Here is a 12,589-nt window from a genome sequence, read left to right as displayed (position 1 = left end):
ACAACAACTTCAAATATTTAAGCTAAGCTCCACCGTTAGCCTCYATGTTTACTTCCGCAAACACTGAGCACTTCTTCTTTTTATGGCGGTTGGCAGAACTCTTAGAACGCTGACGCTATTGCGCCCTCTAGTGCGCATGCGGGACACTTTCAGATGGTTTGCCCGTTTACACTGCAGAACGCAYACAGGTCGCATTTACTGGCAGTGTGAACGGCCCTGGCAAAAAAAAAAATCGGAATTGCCAAAAAATCAGAATTGAGTCACTTCAGGCTGCAGTGTGAACGCACCCTTTAAAATCTCCAAAATGTTTTAACGTGCAAAAAAATCAAGGTGTATGAATACTTGAATACTTTTAAAATCACTGCAAGAGTGGCAATTGCTTCTGTTAATCAAATGTTTCTTTTTTTTTAATTTTTTTATGGGAGATAATAAAACTTTTGATCCTTTAAGACACATGCCAAATATTATTCATTTTGGATCTGGGCACCTAAACATATTTGTATTTAATGAGAAATAAAAGATACATGTATAAAAAGGACAAAACACACAAAAAATATGAATCGTTAGAACTTGTTGGGTCAATTTGTCTCTATAATTAGCTTAAATTTAGATATTTCTAAAGACACTGTATTATAATTTAAAACCACCCTTGTTTTGATCTCCTTAGTATGGAAGTAAATGGCACATATTTACTTCCATACTTAGCTGTCAGCTTGTTTAAATGCGAAGTCTGAGTGCAGACTGGTACGGAACCATTTTTTCGTTCCGCTGGGGTTTAAATACAAGCATGAACTGACTGTCGGTGATTCACGCGATATTTGGGTTTTTGCCAGTCCCATGTCTTGGACAAGCCAGTTGGTGGCGGTACTGCTCCGTTACGTTGTTTGCCAACCATCATTTACAAAAAGTAGAAGAAGGTCTTGTACAAGCATGGCTGCGTCCAAAAGAAAACGTGGAGGAGATGGAACCTCGGACAAAAAGGGGAAAAAGGGGAAATTTGTTGTAGATAAAGGTGAAACTCCGCCCGAAACCGAGCAGGAGACCAAAAATGAAGTTACTGTCCCAGCTCCGGTTTCTATGGTAAGTGATTAGCCTTGTTATTAGCCATTAAGCTAGCACCAGCTCTCATGTAGAATCCATTTTTATTTGTTAAAGAAGGCGATTAATGGTATTAATAGAAGACTTAAGCGTTTAATAAACCACTGCAAACATATAACAACACGTGAACATATCGACAGAAGGTCTTCAGTTAAAGTTGTGAAAAGTAATTGAAATACCAAAAAGAAGCGATTAAAAATGCGTTTTTTTAGATTTCTTCATTCTCCATGATATTTGGCAGTGAATAAAATCGTTATCAATACGTTATATTAATTTGGCAATAGGATTACATTGGGAGACTTTTATATGAATGCACAAATCGTCAGCTACTTTCACGATTTAAAGTTTCCCACAATGGAAAGACGCTTAATTGTAACATTGTTCAGGCCAAATTCTAAGAGTTTGATCCTTTATAGAAAGGCCCTATATTATTTCAAAGACAACCAGTTAGTGGTGAATATTTACAATGAAAATTATGATCAAATGAAATAGCTCTCTAATGATGGAAAGCCTAAGCTTGAAATGAGCCCACCAGAATTCCAATTTGTCTTTGGTTGCCTCTAATTGCTAGTAGTTTAGGTCTTTATGGGTTTTGTGTTGTGTGATAACCTTGAAAATGTAGATAAAATCTCAGAAATTACTAACACAGAATTTAGAAAACCATTTTCAAGAAATGCATTTTAAATGGAAACGTTTTTTTATATGTTTATCTGTTAATATATTTAAGGTATTTAGTTTTTGTTTTGGTTCTTTAAAATATGCAGAATATTGTACTTTATTATCTGCTTCTGGACTTTACCTGGTAACACAAATATAACTCCCATTAGCTGAATGATTAGTTGGTATGCCTAATAACAGACATGCAGCTTGTAGTTTTCAATCGGCGTGATTTTAAAGTTGCCAGTGGCACTCCGTGTCTATCTGCTTTTCCTGCAACTAGTTTGATATCATGGGATAATCTTTCCAGGGCAAATGGACCAACAAGGAAAGAGTTCTTATCTTCTCTTCAAGAGGAATCAACTTCAGAACCAGACACCTGATGCAAGACCTGAGGACCATGATGCCTCATTCAAAAGCAGGTCAGTGTTGAGGCATTCAGAGTTCTCTAATGATGGTAACGCCTGAATGTATGATGAGCCAAGATGAACTAACACAACGTTCTGTACCAGATACCAAAATGGACAGGAAGGACAAGCTGTTTGTTGTTAATGAGGTAAGTCTGTGTGAAGAACAGGATTCCTCTCGTCTCACAGCATAGCCTGACGTCTGTGTGCTTTCCAGGTGTGTGAAATCAAAAATTGCAACAAGTGCCTCTTTTTCGAGGCAAAGAAGAAGCAGGACCTGTACATGTGGTGAGGGTTTCTGTCTGTGGTACTTTTTCCAAACTTTTAAGCTCGATTATTACTGGAAACCGAATATATTTTACACCGAATCATTCTGTTTTCTTTTTGCAGGATCTCCAACTGTCCGCATGGACCTTCTGCAAAGTTTCTGGTTCAGAACAGTAGGTTTTTTCTCTCCTTCAGCTCGTAGGTGCAGAGGATGTTTGTGGTGTTGCAGATACTTGATCAATGTTATTGTTGCCCTCCCAGTTCACACGTTGGCTGAGCTCAAAATGACAGGAAACTGCCTGAAAGGATCCAGACCCCTGCTCTCGTTTGATCCAGTGAGTGTCACACAGGGAAAACTTGATTTGCCCGATGAAAATAAAAATGTATAATAGCCTTTGTTTTGTGCTCCATGATCTGAATAATAAGCAGAGCTTTGGTTGATGAAGTCTAAAACTTTCTCTTTGTTCCCTTTTAACAGAAATTTGACAAAGAGCCGCAGTATGCTTTACTGAAGGAACTCTTCATCCAGGTATGTTTTTTGTTGTTAAAGCTTGAAAAGAAATCCCCCCCTCTACGGTGAAAATGTCTAATACAGGGTGGAATTTAGTGTGACTGGATTTTAAAGGTAGAAAAAGAAGGACAATTTATTTCTGGACTTAATTCTATACATTGGCTTGCAAATTTCTCCATTTTTTTCATCCAGTTATTTTATTCCTTCCATCAGTCTGATAGTCTGTTCGCCCATTTATCTAGTCATCTGTCTATTCCTTAATTTAATTTATTCCCTCCATCTATTTTTATTCATTTTTCTGTAGTTGCGCTTAGTTCTTAAGTCAAACAATCCTCCCATTGTTTTTGCAGGTTTTATATGTAAAGCAGACCGAGGCACAACATTTACTACATGTTTTTTTTTCTTTTAAAAGAAATTAGCTTTGAAAAAAAAAAAACCTAAGTATGGAAAATTCTTAAGATTTTGTCATGAAAAAAATGTTTAGCAAGTGGAACCTAAGCTACTAGATAATTGAAATGCTAAGCTCTTACCCAATGCATGTATTTTCTATGTTTGTAGAATTCTTTTCAGTTTCAAAGAAATAATCTTTCTTGTAGACATTTTCCACGCCTCACTACCATCCTAAGAGTCAGCCTTTTGTGGACCACGTCTACACTTTCTCCATCGCAGACAACAGAATATGGTTTAGAAACTACCAGGTGATCTTTCATCATATATACTCCAAGTTTTACACTGTAAAAGCACATTTTTAGTAGACACTTTTACACAAGGCAGAGTGTTTGTTTTTCTCTGGCTTTGATTTTCATTTATAATGATTCCTCTATTTTCTTCACTTTCAGATAATTGAAGAGGACGCCTCTTTGGTGGAGATCGGCCCACGATTTGTTCTAAACCTCATAAAGATCTTCCAGGGAAGTTTTGGAGGGCCCACGCTATATGAAAATCCAAACTTCCGATCTCCAAACTTGGTAAAAAAAAAACAACAAAATTTAATCAAGTTTCTATCTTATTTTTACAGTCACATTTCATATTTTATATATTTTTTGGCTTTTCTCTTGTAATAATATTCATCATTGCTCAAGCGTGGATGATGGACATTTCATCTAACTTTTGCTGCCATTGTGAAAGTGGTTTATATTATTAGGGAGAGTAAATGTTCTCTGACTCTGTACCAGACGCCACAGGTTAACCTGCATTTATTTTTTTCAACATGATGGACAACAAAACTTAATCCAAGAGGAAAAAAAATAAATCCACCCTTTTGTATACAACCAATAAGCACCAACATGTCAAACTGTGATTTGAAAGTTATTACAGCAGAACTACTCAGTAGCTAAATAATTTTCAGTGAGATCAGAATGAAACAAAAAGTGTGGAAGCTCTGGATGCTTGTGTGATATTCAGGGTGCTGCTTTTAAACAGGAAGTCTGTCTTTTTACGTTGCGCATAAATTTTTTGGGACTAGAATCCCAAAAACTGGGTGTAGCCATTGTTGTAATCCTGCATTTTTATTTTTTTATTCCACCCCCCCCCCCCCCCATGCACCCACAGCACAGACGGGAGATCCGCCTGGCAGCCGCAGCCAAAGTGCGTGAGAAGCAGATGGTGAAAGAGATTCAGAAAATAAAGAGGAAAGACGCAATGGAGGAGATCGACAACGACGTGACGGCTGACGTCTTTGTTACACCAGATGAACGGAAACCTGTTCACATTCAGACGGAGCCACCTGCGCCAAAAGTGGTGAAGAAGAACAAACGCAAAGCTTTCAAGAGGGAGCGCATGCAGCGAGGACGCAGATGATTTGCTGCAGCCACAATCCACATTTTTTTTTCTTCTTTATGTCATGTTGTGTTCAGTGAAATGTGCAGAAATTGGCCATGTAGAAATCTTTATTTTACAACACACCATAAGTATTTACAGTCCTTTTTAATAAAAAAATACATGCTGTTAAATAGACCAAACTTGATATAAATAATTTTGTATGGGAAAAAAAAAAATCATTTTCCAGTATACATTTAATGTGTACCACAAAAGTATGTTTTTCCTCAGTGTACTCAGATGAGTCAACTATTTACTGTACAAAGAATCATCATGAACAGATACTTGTGAATCCCTGCATAAATGTTTCTGTAACACATTAAACATAAATGGAATTTACTCAACCCAGAACTTTTGAGTTTGACTTTGGCAAAATTACATACAGGTACATGACAGGACTGGGTGGGCAATGATCTTCCACGTGTCAAGAAACAAATAATTGCAATTAGCAAGTTAATTGTGCTAAAATTTTAAAATTGCATTACTCAATTCAAGTCTGAAGATTTTGTTTATAAAAATGTGAAATATGAATTCCAACTGTTGACATTTTCAGACTTTCAAGAAGACCAGAACTAAGGGTACCCATAGCTTTCTATTGCCTGCTCAACCTTATATGGCTGTGATCAAATAAAGTCGTTGAGGAGCTCAGGGTCACAACGAATCAGCTGTTACTCCTCCTCTACCTCTTCATCAGGACAACAGAAATATTCCACAAAGCAGATCTGACCATTGTCATTCCTGACCAGGTACTGCAGAGAAAGAAGGCCCCTACTGTCCGTCCTCACCGAGACTTTACAGGATATAGCCAAGGCTTTGGTGGACGGCTTTAGTAAGGACATCTTGTATCTGTCGCAGGAGGAAAACAAATCAGAAGTTGTAATAAGTCGTTGAGAGATCCAGGGTGAGAATAATCAAACTATAAATGACTGCAGATCATTTAGTTTACAGTTTTGTAAGCGCCTGAATGGAATAAAACGGTCTAAGGTTGAATTCATGGAATCTAGTGACATCTGGTGGTAAAAACAATGAACTACCTCTAGTAGGATAGAACCGAAAGTGGCAACTGTGGAACTTTGTTCAACAATTGCTTTAATTAAAATGATAAAAATGCATTTTTAATTGTTGAACTTATGTAAACAAGTTTCACCAACTGCCTCAATTCGCTTCAAAAATATCTTTTTGGTCCAAATGTTGGGCATTCCTTGGCCCTAGTTAAAATGATTACTCAGACCAGTATCCAAAATTTTAAGAAGCAAAGGTGACTGTTAGCTTAGATTTTTATTAGATGACCTCTTGCTTTTCTGTGGTGAATGAGAGTTTTCCACTGATGACTGCACTCACCTGTTGGTTTGTGTTTTGTTGCACTGAAAAAGCTCCATCATGTCTGAATCCTTGGAGTAATCATAATGAGCATTTCCAGAGTTTCCAAAAGTGGACAACCTGTAGAGTTGAAATGAAAAATAACAGTTTTTAAAGGTAATGAGGAGTACAACGAGAAACGATATTGAGGTTATTGTTTAGGGGAATACACATAATACAGGGAACTAAATTTTATTACAGTATAATTCCTAATAAATTAATGATAGATTTTACATTGCATTACAGTTGAAATGTGAATTATTGGAAAGGTTTTTTTTTTTGTTTTGTTTTTTGTTTTCATTTTTACTGCACTATCATGAACCATAGGACACTTTAAAAACTTCACACAGCCCACCTGAAGTACGGCTGGCTGGGGGACATGGTGATCTGCAGCACCTCGCTGGTCATGTCCAGTTCAGAAAAGGCTTCCTTTAGACTCTCTGACTGAAGAATGACCTTTGAAAGGTGACAGAAACACAAATTTACTCATACATGTTCTATGAGGAGTCAAAAAAGGCTATTTTTTGAAGAATAAAAACAAGATGAACCTTGTTTGTGACATTGCAACTGGAGAACTCAAAATCAATTGGTTCTTCTGGTTCTTGTGTGTTAATTTTGCAGACAGTCACTACACCACCCTCCTCCAGGAACAATAACAGAGGATGACCGTACCCCATGTAGCACATCCGCAGAGCCGTTGATGCTCCTGAAACAAGGTATGAGGTAAAAAAAAAATGTGTAGAATTGGGGTCATGCATTTTTTTATTTATTTTTCCCAGTCATGTCTCTGAGATTTCACCTGCTGCTGTGCTTCCTCCAAAGATATTCAGGCAGTCGAGCAGAACAGTAAGATTAATTTGAAAAATAACCATATCTTCTTTTAATGTGTACTCTTGAAAGATATCTGCCTGAAAGAATTTAAGAAGAAAGAGTATGAAGAAATGTAAATGCAGAAAAAAATTTTTTTTTTTGCTTCTCTAAATTCTTGATAAAAATGACCTGAATGAAGGCATTGGCCTGCATGCATTTGCAGTCCTCCACTGTGACCTTCAGGCCATTTGCTGTCGCTGTGAAGACGGCGTGGTCCTTGCAGGTGATGGCTTTCAGGATGTTGGAGAGATTGCGAGCGTTATCCAAATTGGCTACCAGAACATACTGTTCATCTTGACTTTGAGATTGCGTGGACAGAGGCATTGTGGGACTGGAAAACAAACAAACAAACAAAACAAAACAAAAAAACACAAAATAAATGAATATATTTGTCAACACTTGCAATAGGAATGCACATAATAGACCACCTGATCTCATATATTGTCAGCCTTTGTGATTGGTACCATAATTTTTGGTTATTTTCAGTTTTTTTTTAGTTTCCTGGACATTTCCTTTCTGCGTAATTCTCCTCAATAAAAAAATTGTAGTGAAAATGCACCAATTCGGGTTTTTTCAATTTCTATTTTCTTAGTCTGACCAGTTGATTTAAATTTTTCAAACAAAAAAAAAAATAAGCTGCAGATTCTTTGACATAAGCAATATTTTGAAACCTAACTGAAAATTAAGCAATTACAAGACTACATTCAATATTTATGAATCAGAGCTTATATCTATAATATACTAATAAACATTTACAGAGAAACACTGGTGGAAGTTCATAGTTTTGAGGTCAGAGTTTGTACTCGAGAAAGTGTCATCGTACAAATTTGCTGCTTTATTGAAGTGTGAAAAGGCCACATGTGAATGTTGGGATCTTAATAAAAACAAAAATGTTTAGCTTAATGAACAGGTGAATTAAAAGGTACGAATTACTGCAAAATGCAACATAAAATGCCGGTTATTAATGCTTATGATTTACTATAACAGATTAACATTATGGGTCGTCCTAGATTTTTGTAGGGAAGGTGTATCATACCCAACTAAATTTTTGTTTTCCGTTTGCTAGCTAGTATGCTTAGTCATTAAAAATATGTCAGTGTGTAACCATTACAAAACAAAACACGGCTGCGACGTTAACTTGCTGGCATTATATTTTCCAAAATACAGCGCATGATATAAGAAGACAACTATGTAGAACTTACAAGCAATCATCAGTCACTCACAAAGTTAGAAGTCTGCAGAAAAAAACAACAAATGTTTTAAAGTAATACCCGCTGGCGAGTAGTTTCCGCTTTCGTCATCCACCTCTAACGGAAGTAGGATTGGTGTTCAAACATCACGTTCCAGAGAGTTCTCTCAGTCGCATCAAATTTACAGATATTCGCGCTTACTTCGCCGACAGTACTTGACAACACCAGTGTTTTAGTATTTGACTTATACAGGTAAGAGTTTTGCTTTTAATTAGGAGGGAATCTTTGGGAGCCTTTAGCCTTTTAATGTCTCTTGTTAGCCACAGAGTTAACCCCGGAAGCTAACGTCTCCTAGCCACGGGGTACATTTCTAGGGTTAAAATAACTATTAACAGTTTAAAATGAAGGTTTTTCCGCTTTTTAAAATTATTTTTATTTATTTATTTTTTACCAGCGTGACTTACGTTAAACGGGCTGTTATGAATTTAAGTCGTTATTAAACCCCAGGATAAATCCTATATAGCTGTGCTATATACACATAGCACAGATGTAAGTTATCGTTGAAGTTTTTTGTTGTGAACGAAAAAAAAAAATGTAGTGTAGCAAACAGACCCAAGTCGTGTTATCTTCTGTTGAACCGAACTCAATTCGGTTTATTCAGGTTAATCTAATTAATTGTAGTACATTTAAATTTGAACTTGGTCACTTTTTTTATCAAGATATACAATGTCTTTAAATGGGCCTAAGCTAAATGACTACGTCTCAAAAATCATTGAGAAATGACTTGTAATGGCTTAGATATTATCTCATCTGCTTAACCACTGCCTATTTAGGGGAAGAGCTAGTCTCTAAGCAAATTTGTTAAAGTCTTACTTTCATCATTGATATTTAAGAAATACCGATTTGACTGTATACTGAAAACTGTATTCTAAAAAGTTGCTTAAGCTCTGTGAAAACAAGCAGCAAGTAATCTGAATACATTTTGACCCGTGTAGGTTACTACATACTAGATTATATCATAAAGCTTTGGCATGTCACCAAACTGGCTTTTTAACATAAAACATGTTATATGTCTTTATCGGAAGTGGGGGGGGGGATGCTGATTAAAGAAAGATAACTTGCTTGTCTCATTTTGTTGTCCACTGACAGAGGAGTTGCTGGATATTTGGTCTGTCTTTACAGATGAAACAATGACATTTAATAAAACTATGTAGCCTTAAAACTAGAGCTCACTGTATGAGTAAAATGCATCTTATATATAACATTTTCTCAGCACAATGAAAGATGACCCATTGTTGTAATCTGTCATTGTGTTACAGGCTTAGAAATGGCTGTCCTTTTAGAAAGAATTGTTTAAAAAAAAAAAAAAGTTTTCCTCTCCTGAAATTAGGTTGACAGTTTTATATAAATGTATAAACTGGATTAGTAAAGACCATTAAAAAGCAGAGGCACAGCTCCATAGTAAATGTATGCCAGAAAATCAGGAGTGTTATTGCACCAGATGATATAAACTTTTCAACCCAATTCATAATATGCTTTTCTCTATTATATGAAAGAAACTGATGCATTTCTACTTTTCTCCTTCAAAAACATGAGGATGTGTGAAAAAAGTCAATCTTGTCCATTTAAAGTACTACCTACACCTTACTCAGTTTAAATTGGTGAAATATTTCAATGAATATCAAGTTAGTAACTTGTACTTTTTGTCCTTTTCTCTCTTTTGGGTTCTTTGTCTAGTCCACCTGTGTGAACCACAACCATGGTGTGTATTCCCTGCATTGTGATTCCTGTCCTGTTGTGGGTCTATAAGAGGTTCCTGGAACCCATCATCTATCCTGTTATTTCACCCTTCATTAATGCGTTCTGGAACAAAAAAGCTGTGACAGACGCAAACAGTGATCAAAAAGGCAGTGAAAAAAGTAATGGGACTTACAAGGTAAGACATTTGGTGAACTATTTTAAAGTGTAAAAATTAACCTTGTGTTATTTTTATTAACTGCCTCACTTACAAAAACAAATTTCTATGTTTCAGCCTCAAAGCAATGGAGAGGTGGCTGCAAATGGAGCTACTATTGCCGCTGATAAGAAGACAGACTGAATGCTGCCACTACTTCCTATTAACAAAGACTACAAATATTCATATGGTATCATTTAGAGAAAACATTCAGTCTTTTTCGAATAATGTGACTCTAAAGCTATCGGAAGCTTGTTTTTAGTTTTTCTTTCATCTGACTGAGGTAGCTTCATTGTGTATTCTGGGTTTTTTTTTATTCCTGTGCGAATGAAACAGATTAAAGCACTTTAATGAAACTAAGGATGAAATAATGCTTTCAAATACAGTAGATGCATATTTATCTCAAGCCTGACCTGCCACTTTAGCTACTCTACTTTTCTGCAGAAATTGTTGCAGACATCACAGCATAGATTCATTTATAGAAATAAAATGGTTGTTGTAAGGATGTTACTCATAAAACTGGCTAAAGATTGATCCTCTTTTTTTTTTTAAACTGATTGTAATCGATTGTCCATTTTCAAAGTGTAAAGAAAATAAAAGTCATTTATATGGAAGACATTCATTCCTTTAAACATACTTTGAGCATATGATTTTTCTTACAAATAAGATATGAATCCAGTCTAGTTGTAATAAATAAATAAAAGCTGATTTGTCATTCAATAAAAAAAAAAAAGCATTGTGGTTTCTTGACAATATTTTGATGCAAATTATTTAAAAAAGCTAATAAGAAGATATATTTTCTGAACAAGTGATTTAAAGTATAAAAGAACCAGATTGTAAATGTTTTTGTTGTTGGTAAACATTTGTGTTCATAGTTATTAAAAATGTACAGTTGTACTGTTTGATTTGAATTTAAATAAAAATGAATTAAAGCAATGACTGACTTGGTTTCCTCCAGTAAGACATCATTGTCATAAATCACAATTATTGCATTTCCTGCAAAACTATATATCTTAAGTTATTGTGAAAACTTTTCAGTTCAGTCTACTAAAAATCTTTTGTATTATATCTGTTAACACGAATGACACTATTTATAATCAAAATGTAGAGATTGCATTTCTGTTCCCTCTTCAATTAGTCACTTTGCAGAACTGCCTTTCACTCTAAGTTTTGCTGTATGTGGACATCTACTGACAAATGATTGAAAATGAAGAAAAGCCTTTCTGCAAGATGATGGTGTGTATTACTGCGTGGACGCTGTAATACACAAATAAATCAAATAAATGATTCATGTCTCATGACAGACCAGAGAGGTCAAAGATGTCCGACCCCACCGCATCTCATTGTGCAGAATGCATGAGCTTTGTTTTCTGTAAATGTATGTCTGCTGCATTCAAGAACGACAGCTTATGATATTATGCATAAGGCAAGCTCTCCAAATGTACAGAAATGCACGCTCCTGTAAAATGATTGTGTTTTGTGAATGTATTCTAATCACAGCGCATTTTGCAGGAAGGCCTAAATATTACATCATAGTGTCATCTAAACAGATAATCTCCTTCCTTCTGCATGCAAAAAAACATCTGCGAAGGCCAAAAATGCTTAAGATTGAATTTTGAGTGGACTCTGTTGGTAAATTTGGGGTTTTGCATACTTGCAAGGCATTGCGAATCTATTAAGGTGTACATGTAGGAGAGAAAGAGGGCATATGAGATCATTTAGTTTGCTTTAAAATAGATATGCACTTGATTACGTTTAGAACAAATTAAAAACGTTTTAAAAAATAAAATGATTTGTTTATGTTATAATGAAGAAATTTTGACTCATTTAAATCTTAAAAGCAGAATATTCGTTAAACAGAAGCCTGGTTGGGAGTTTATCAGGCGCTCATGAGATCTACTCTGGACTATGGGAGTATAGCATATATGGCAGCTGCTGACAGCCATTTGAGAAAGCTTGATAGTGAGCAAACAAAAGCATTGAGGATTTGTTGTGGAGCTTTCAGAACATCGTATTTAGCTGCTTTACAAGTAGAAACTGGTGAGCTTCCTTTAAGATTAAGAAGGTTGAAATTAATGTTAATGTACTGGGTGAACCTACAAGGACATAAGTGTGATCATCCAACTAAGATGGTGCTGAAGGACTGTTGGGAACATCATAAATTAAATTGTAATAGTTTTGGATGGATTGGGGAAATAAAGGCAAAACATCTTGGTTTRAATATGCTCCAGTAYAGTGCTACAGTTCCTCAATCTGAAATTCCTCCATGGTTATTTCTAACTYCAGAAGTTGATCTTCAATTAAGTGAAAYTCTTAAAAAGGGAAAGACTCCAGAATGGGTTGTAGTTAATAAATATTTTGAAAGATATAAAGACAACATAATTATATATACAGATGGATCTAAAGATCCAAATAGTGGTAGAACTGGAGCAGCAGTRAATATCCCACACCATAAAGT

At 35.6% G+C, this 12,589-nt stretch overlaps 3 protein-coding genes across 5 annotated transcripts; 2 read left to right on the top strand and 1 right to left on the bottom strand.

Moving 5' to 3' along the window:
- The first annotated feature begins 822 nt into the window (after window positions 1-822).
- On the top strand, window positions 823-5,102 carry bxdc2 (brix domain containing 2). The gene is made up of 10 exons (XM_008424491.2): window positions 823-1,080; window positions 2,066-2,177; window positions 2,268-2,311; window positions 2,380-2,450; window positions 2,553-2,602; window positions 2,691-2,764; window positions 2,908-2,958; window positions 3,537-3,638; window positions 3,780-3,908; window positions 4,492-5,102. Exons 1-10 carry the CDS (start codon window positions 838-840, stop codon window positions 4,738-4,740), a joined length of 1,125 nt encoding a protein of 374 aa, XP_008422713.1. The 5' UTR covers window positions 823-837; the 3' UTR covers window positions 4,741-5,102.
- Window positions 4,763-8,320, bottom strand: rad1 (RAD1 homolog (S. pombe)). Of its 3 annotated transcripts, none has more exons than XM_008424489.2 (7): window positions 8,259-8,320; window positions 7,117-7,318; window positions 6,917-7,025; window positions 6,666-6,823; window positions 6,473-6,573; window positions 6,100-6,198; window positions 4,763-5,604 (listed from the first exon to the last, which is right to left on the bottom strand). In XM_008424489.2, exons 2-7 carry the CDS (start codon window positions 7,309-7,311, stop codon window positions 5,427-5,429), a joined length of 840 nt encoding a protein of 279 aa, XP_008422711.1. In that variant the 5' UTR covers window positions 7,312-7,318; window positions 8,259-8,320; the 3' UTR covers window positions 4,763-5,426. The 3 variants fall into 3 exon arrangements, with proteins under 3 accessions (XP_008422711.1, XP_008422710.1, XP_008422712.1); XM_008424488.2 differs by having other exon boundaries at window positions 8,190-8,281; XM_008424490.2 differs by having other exon boundaries at window positions 8,211-8,278.
- c21h18orf32 (chromosome 21 C18orf32 homolog) lies at window positions 8,301-10,745 on the top strand. Its single transcript, XM_008424487.2, has 3 exons — window positions 8,301-8,429; window positions 9,915-10,113; window positions 10,210-10,745. The coding sequence occupies exons 2-3, from the start codon at window positions 9,937-9,939 to the stop codon at window positions 10,273-10,275; spliced, it is 243 nt and encodes an 80-aa protein (XP_008422709.1). The 5' UTR covers window positions 8,301-8,429; window positions 9,915-9,936; the 3' UTR covers window positions 10,276-10,745.
- Window positions 10,746-12,589: the final 1,844 nt, after the last annotated feature.

This window comes from Poecilia reticulata, linkage group LG12 (assembly GCF_000633615.1).
Source record: "Poecilia reticulata strain Guanapo linkage group LG12, Guppy_female_1.0+MT, whole genome shotgun sequence".
Lineage (NCBI taxonomy): Eukaryota > Metazoa > Chordata > Actinopteri > Cyprinodontiformes > Poeciliidae > Poecilia > Poecilia reticulata.
Note: the sequence above shows the minus strand (reverse complement) of the source record. Positions and strands in the feature narration are given on the sequence as shown.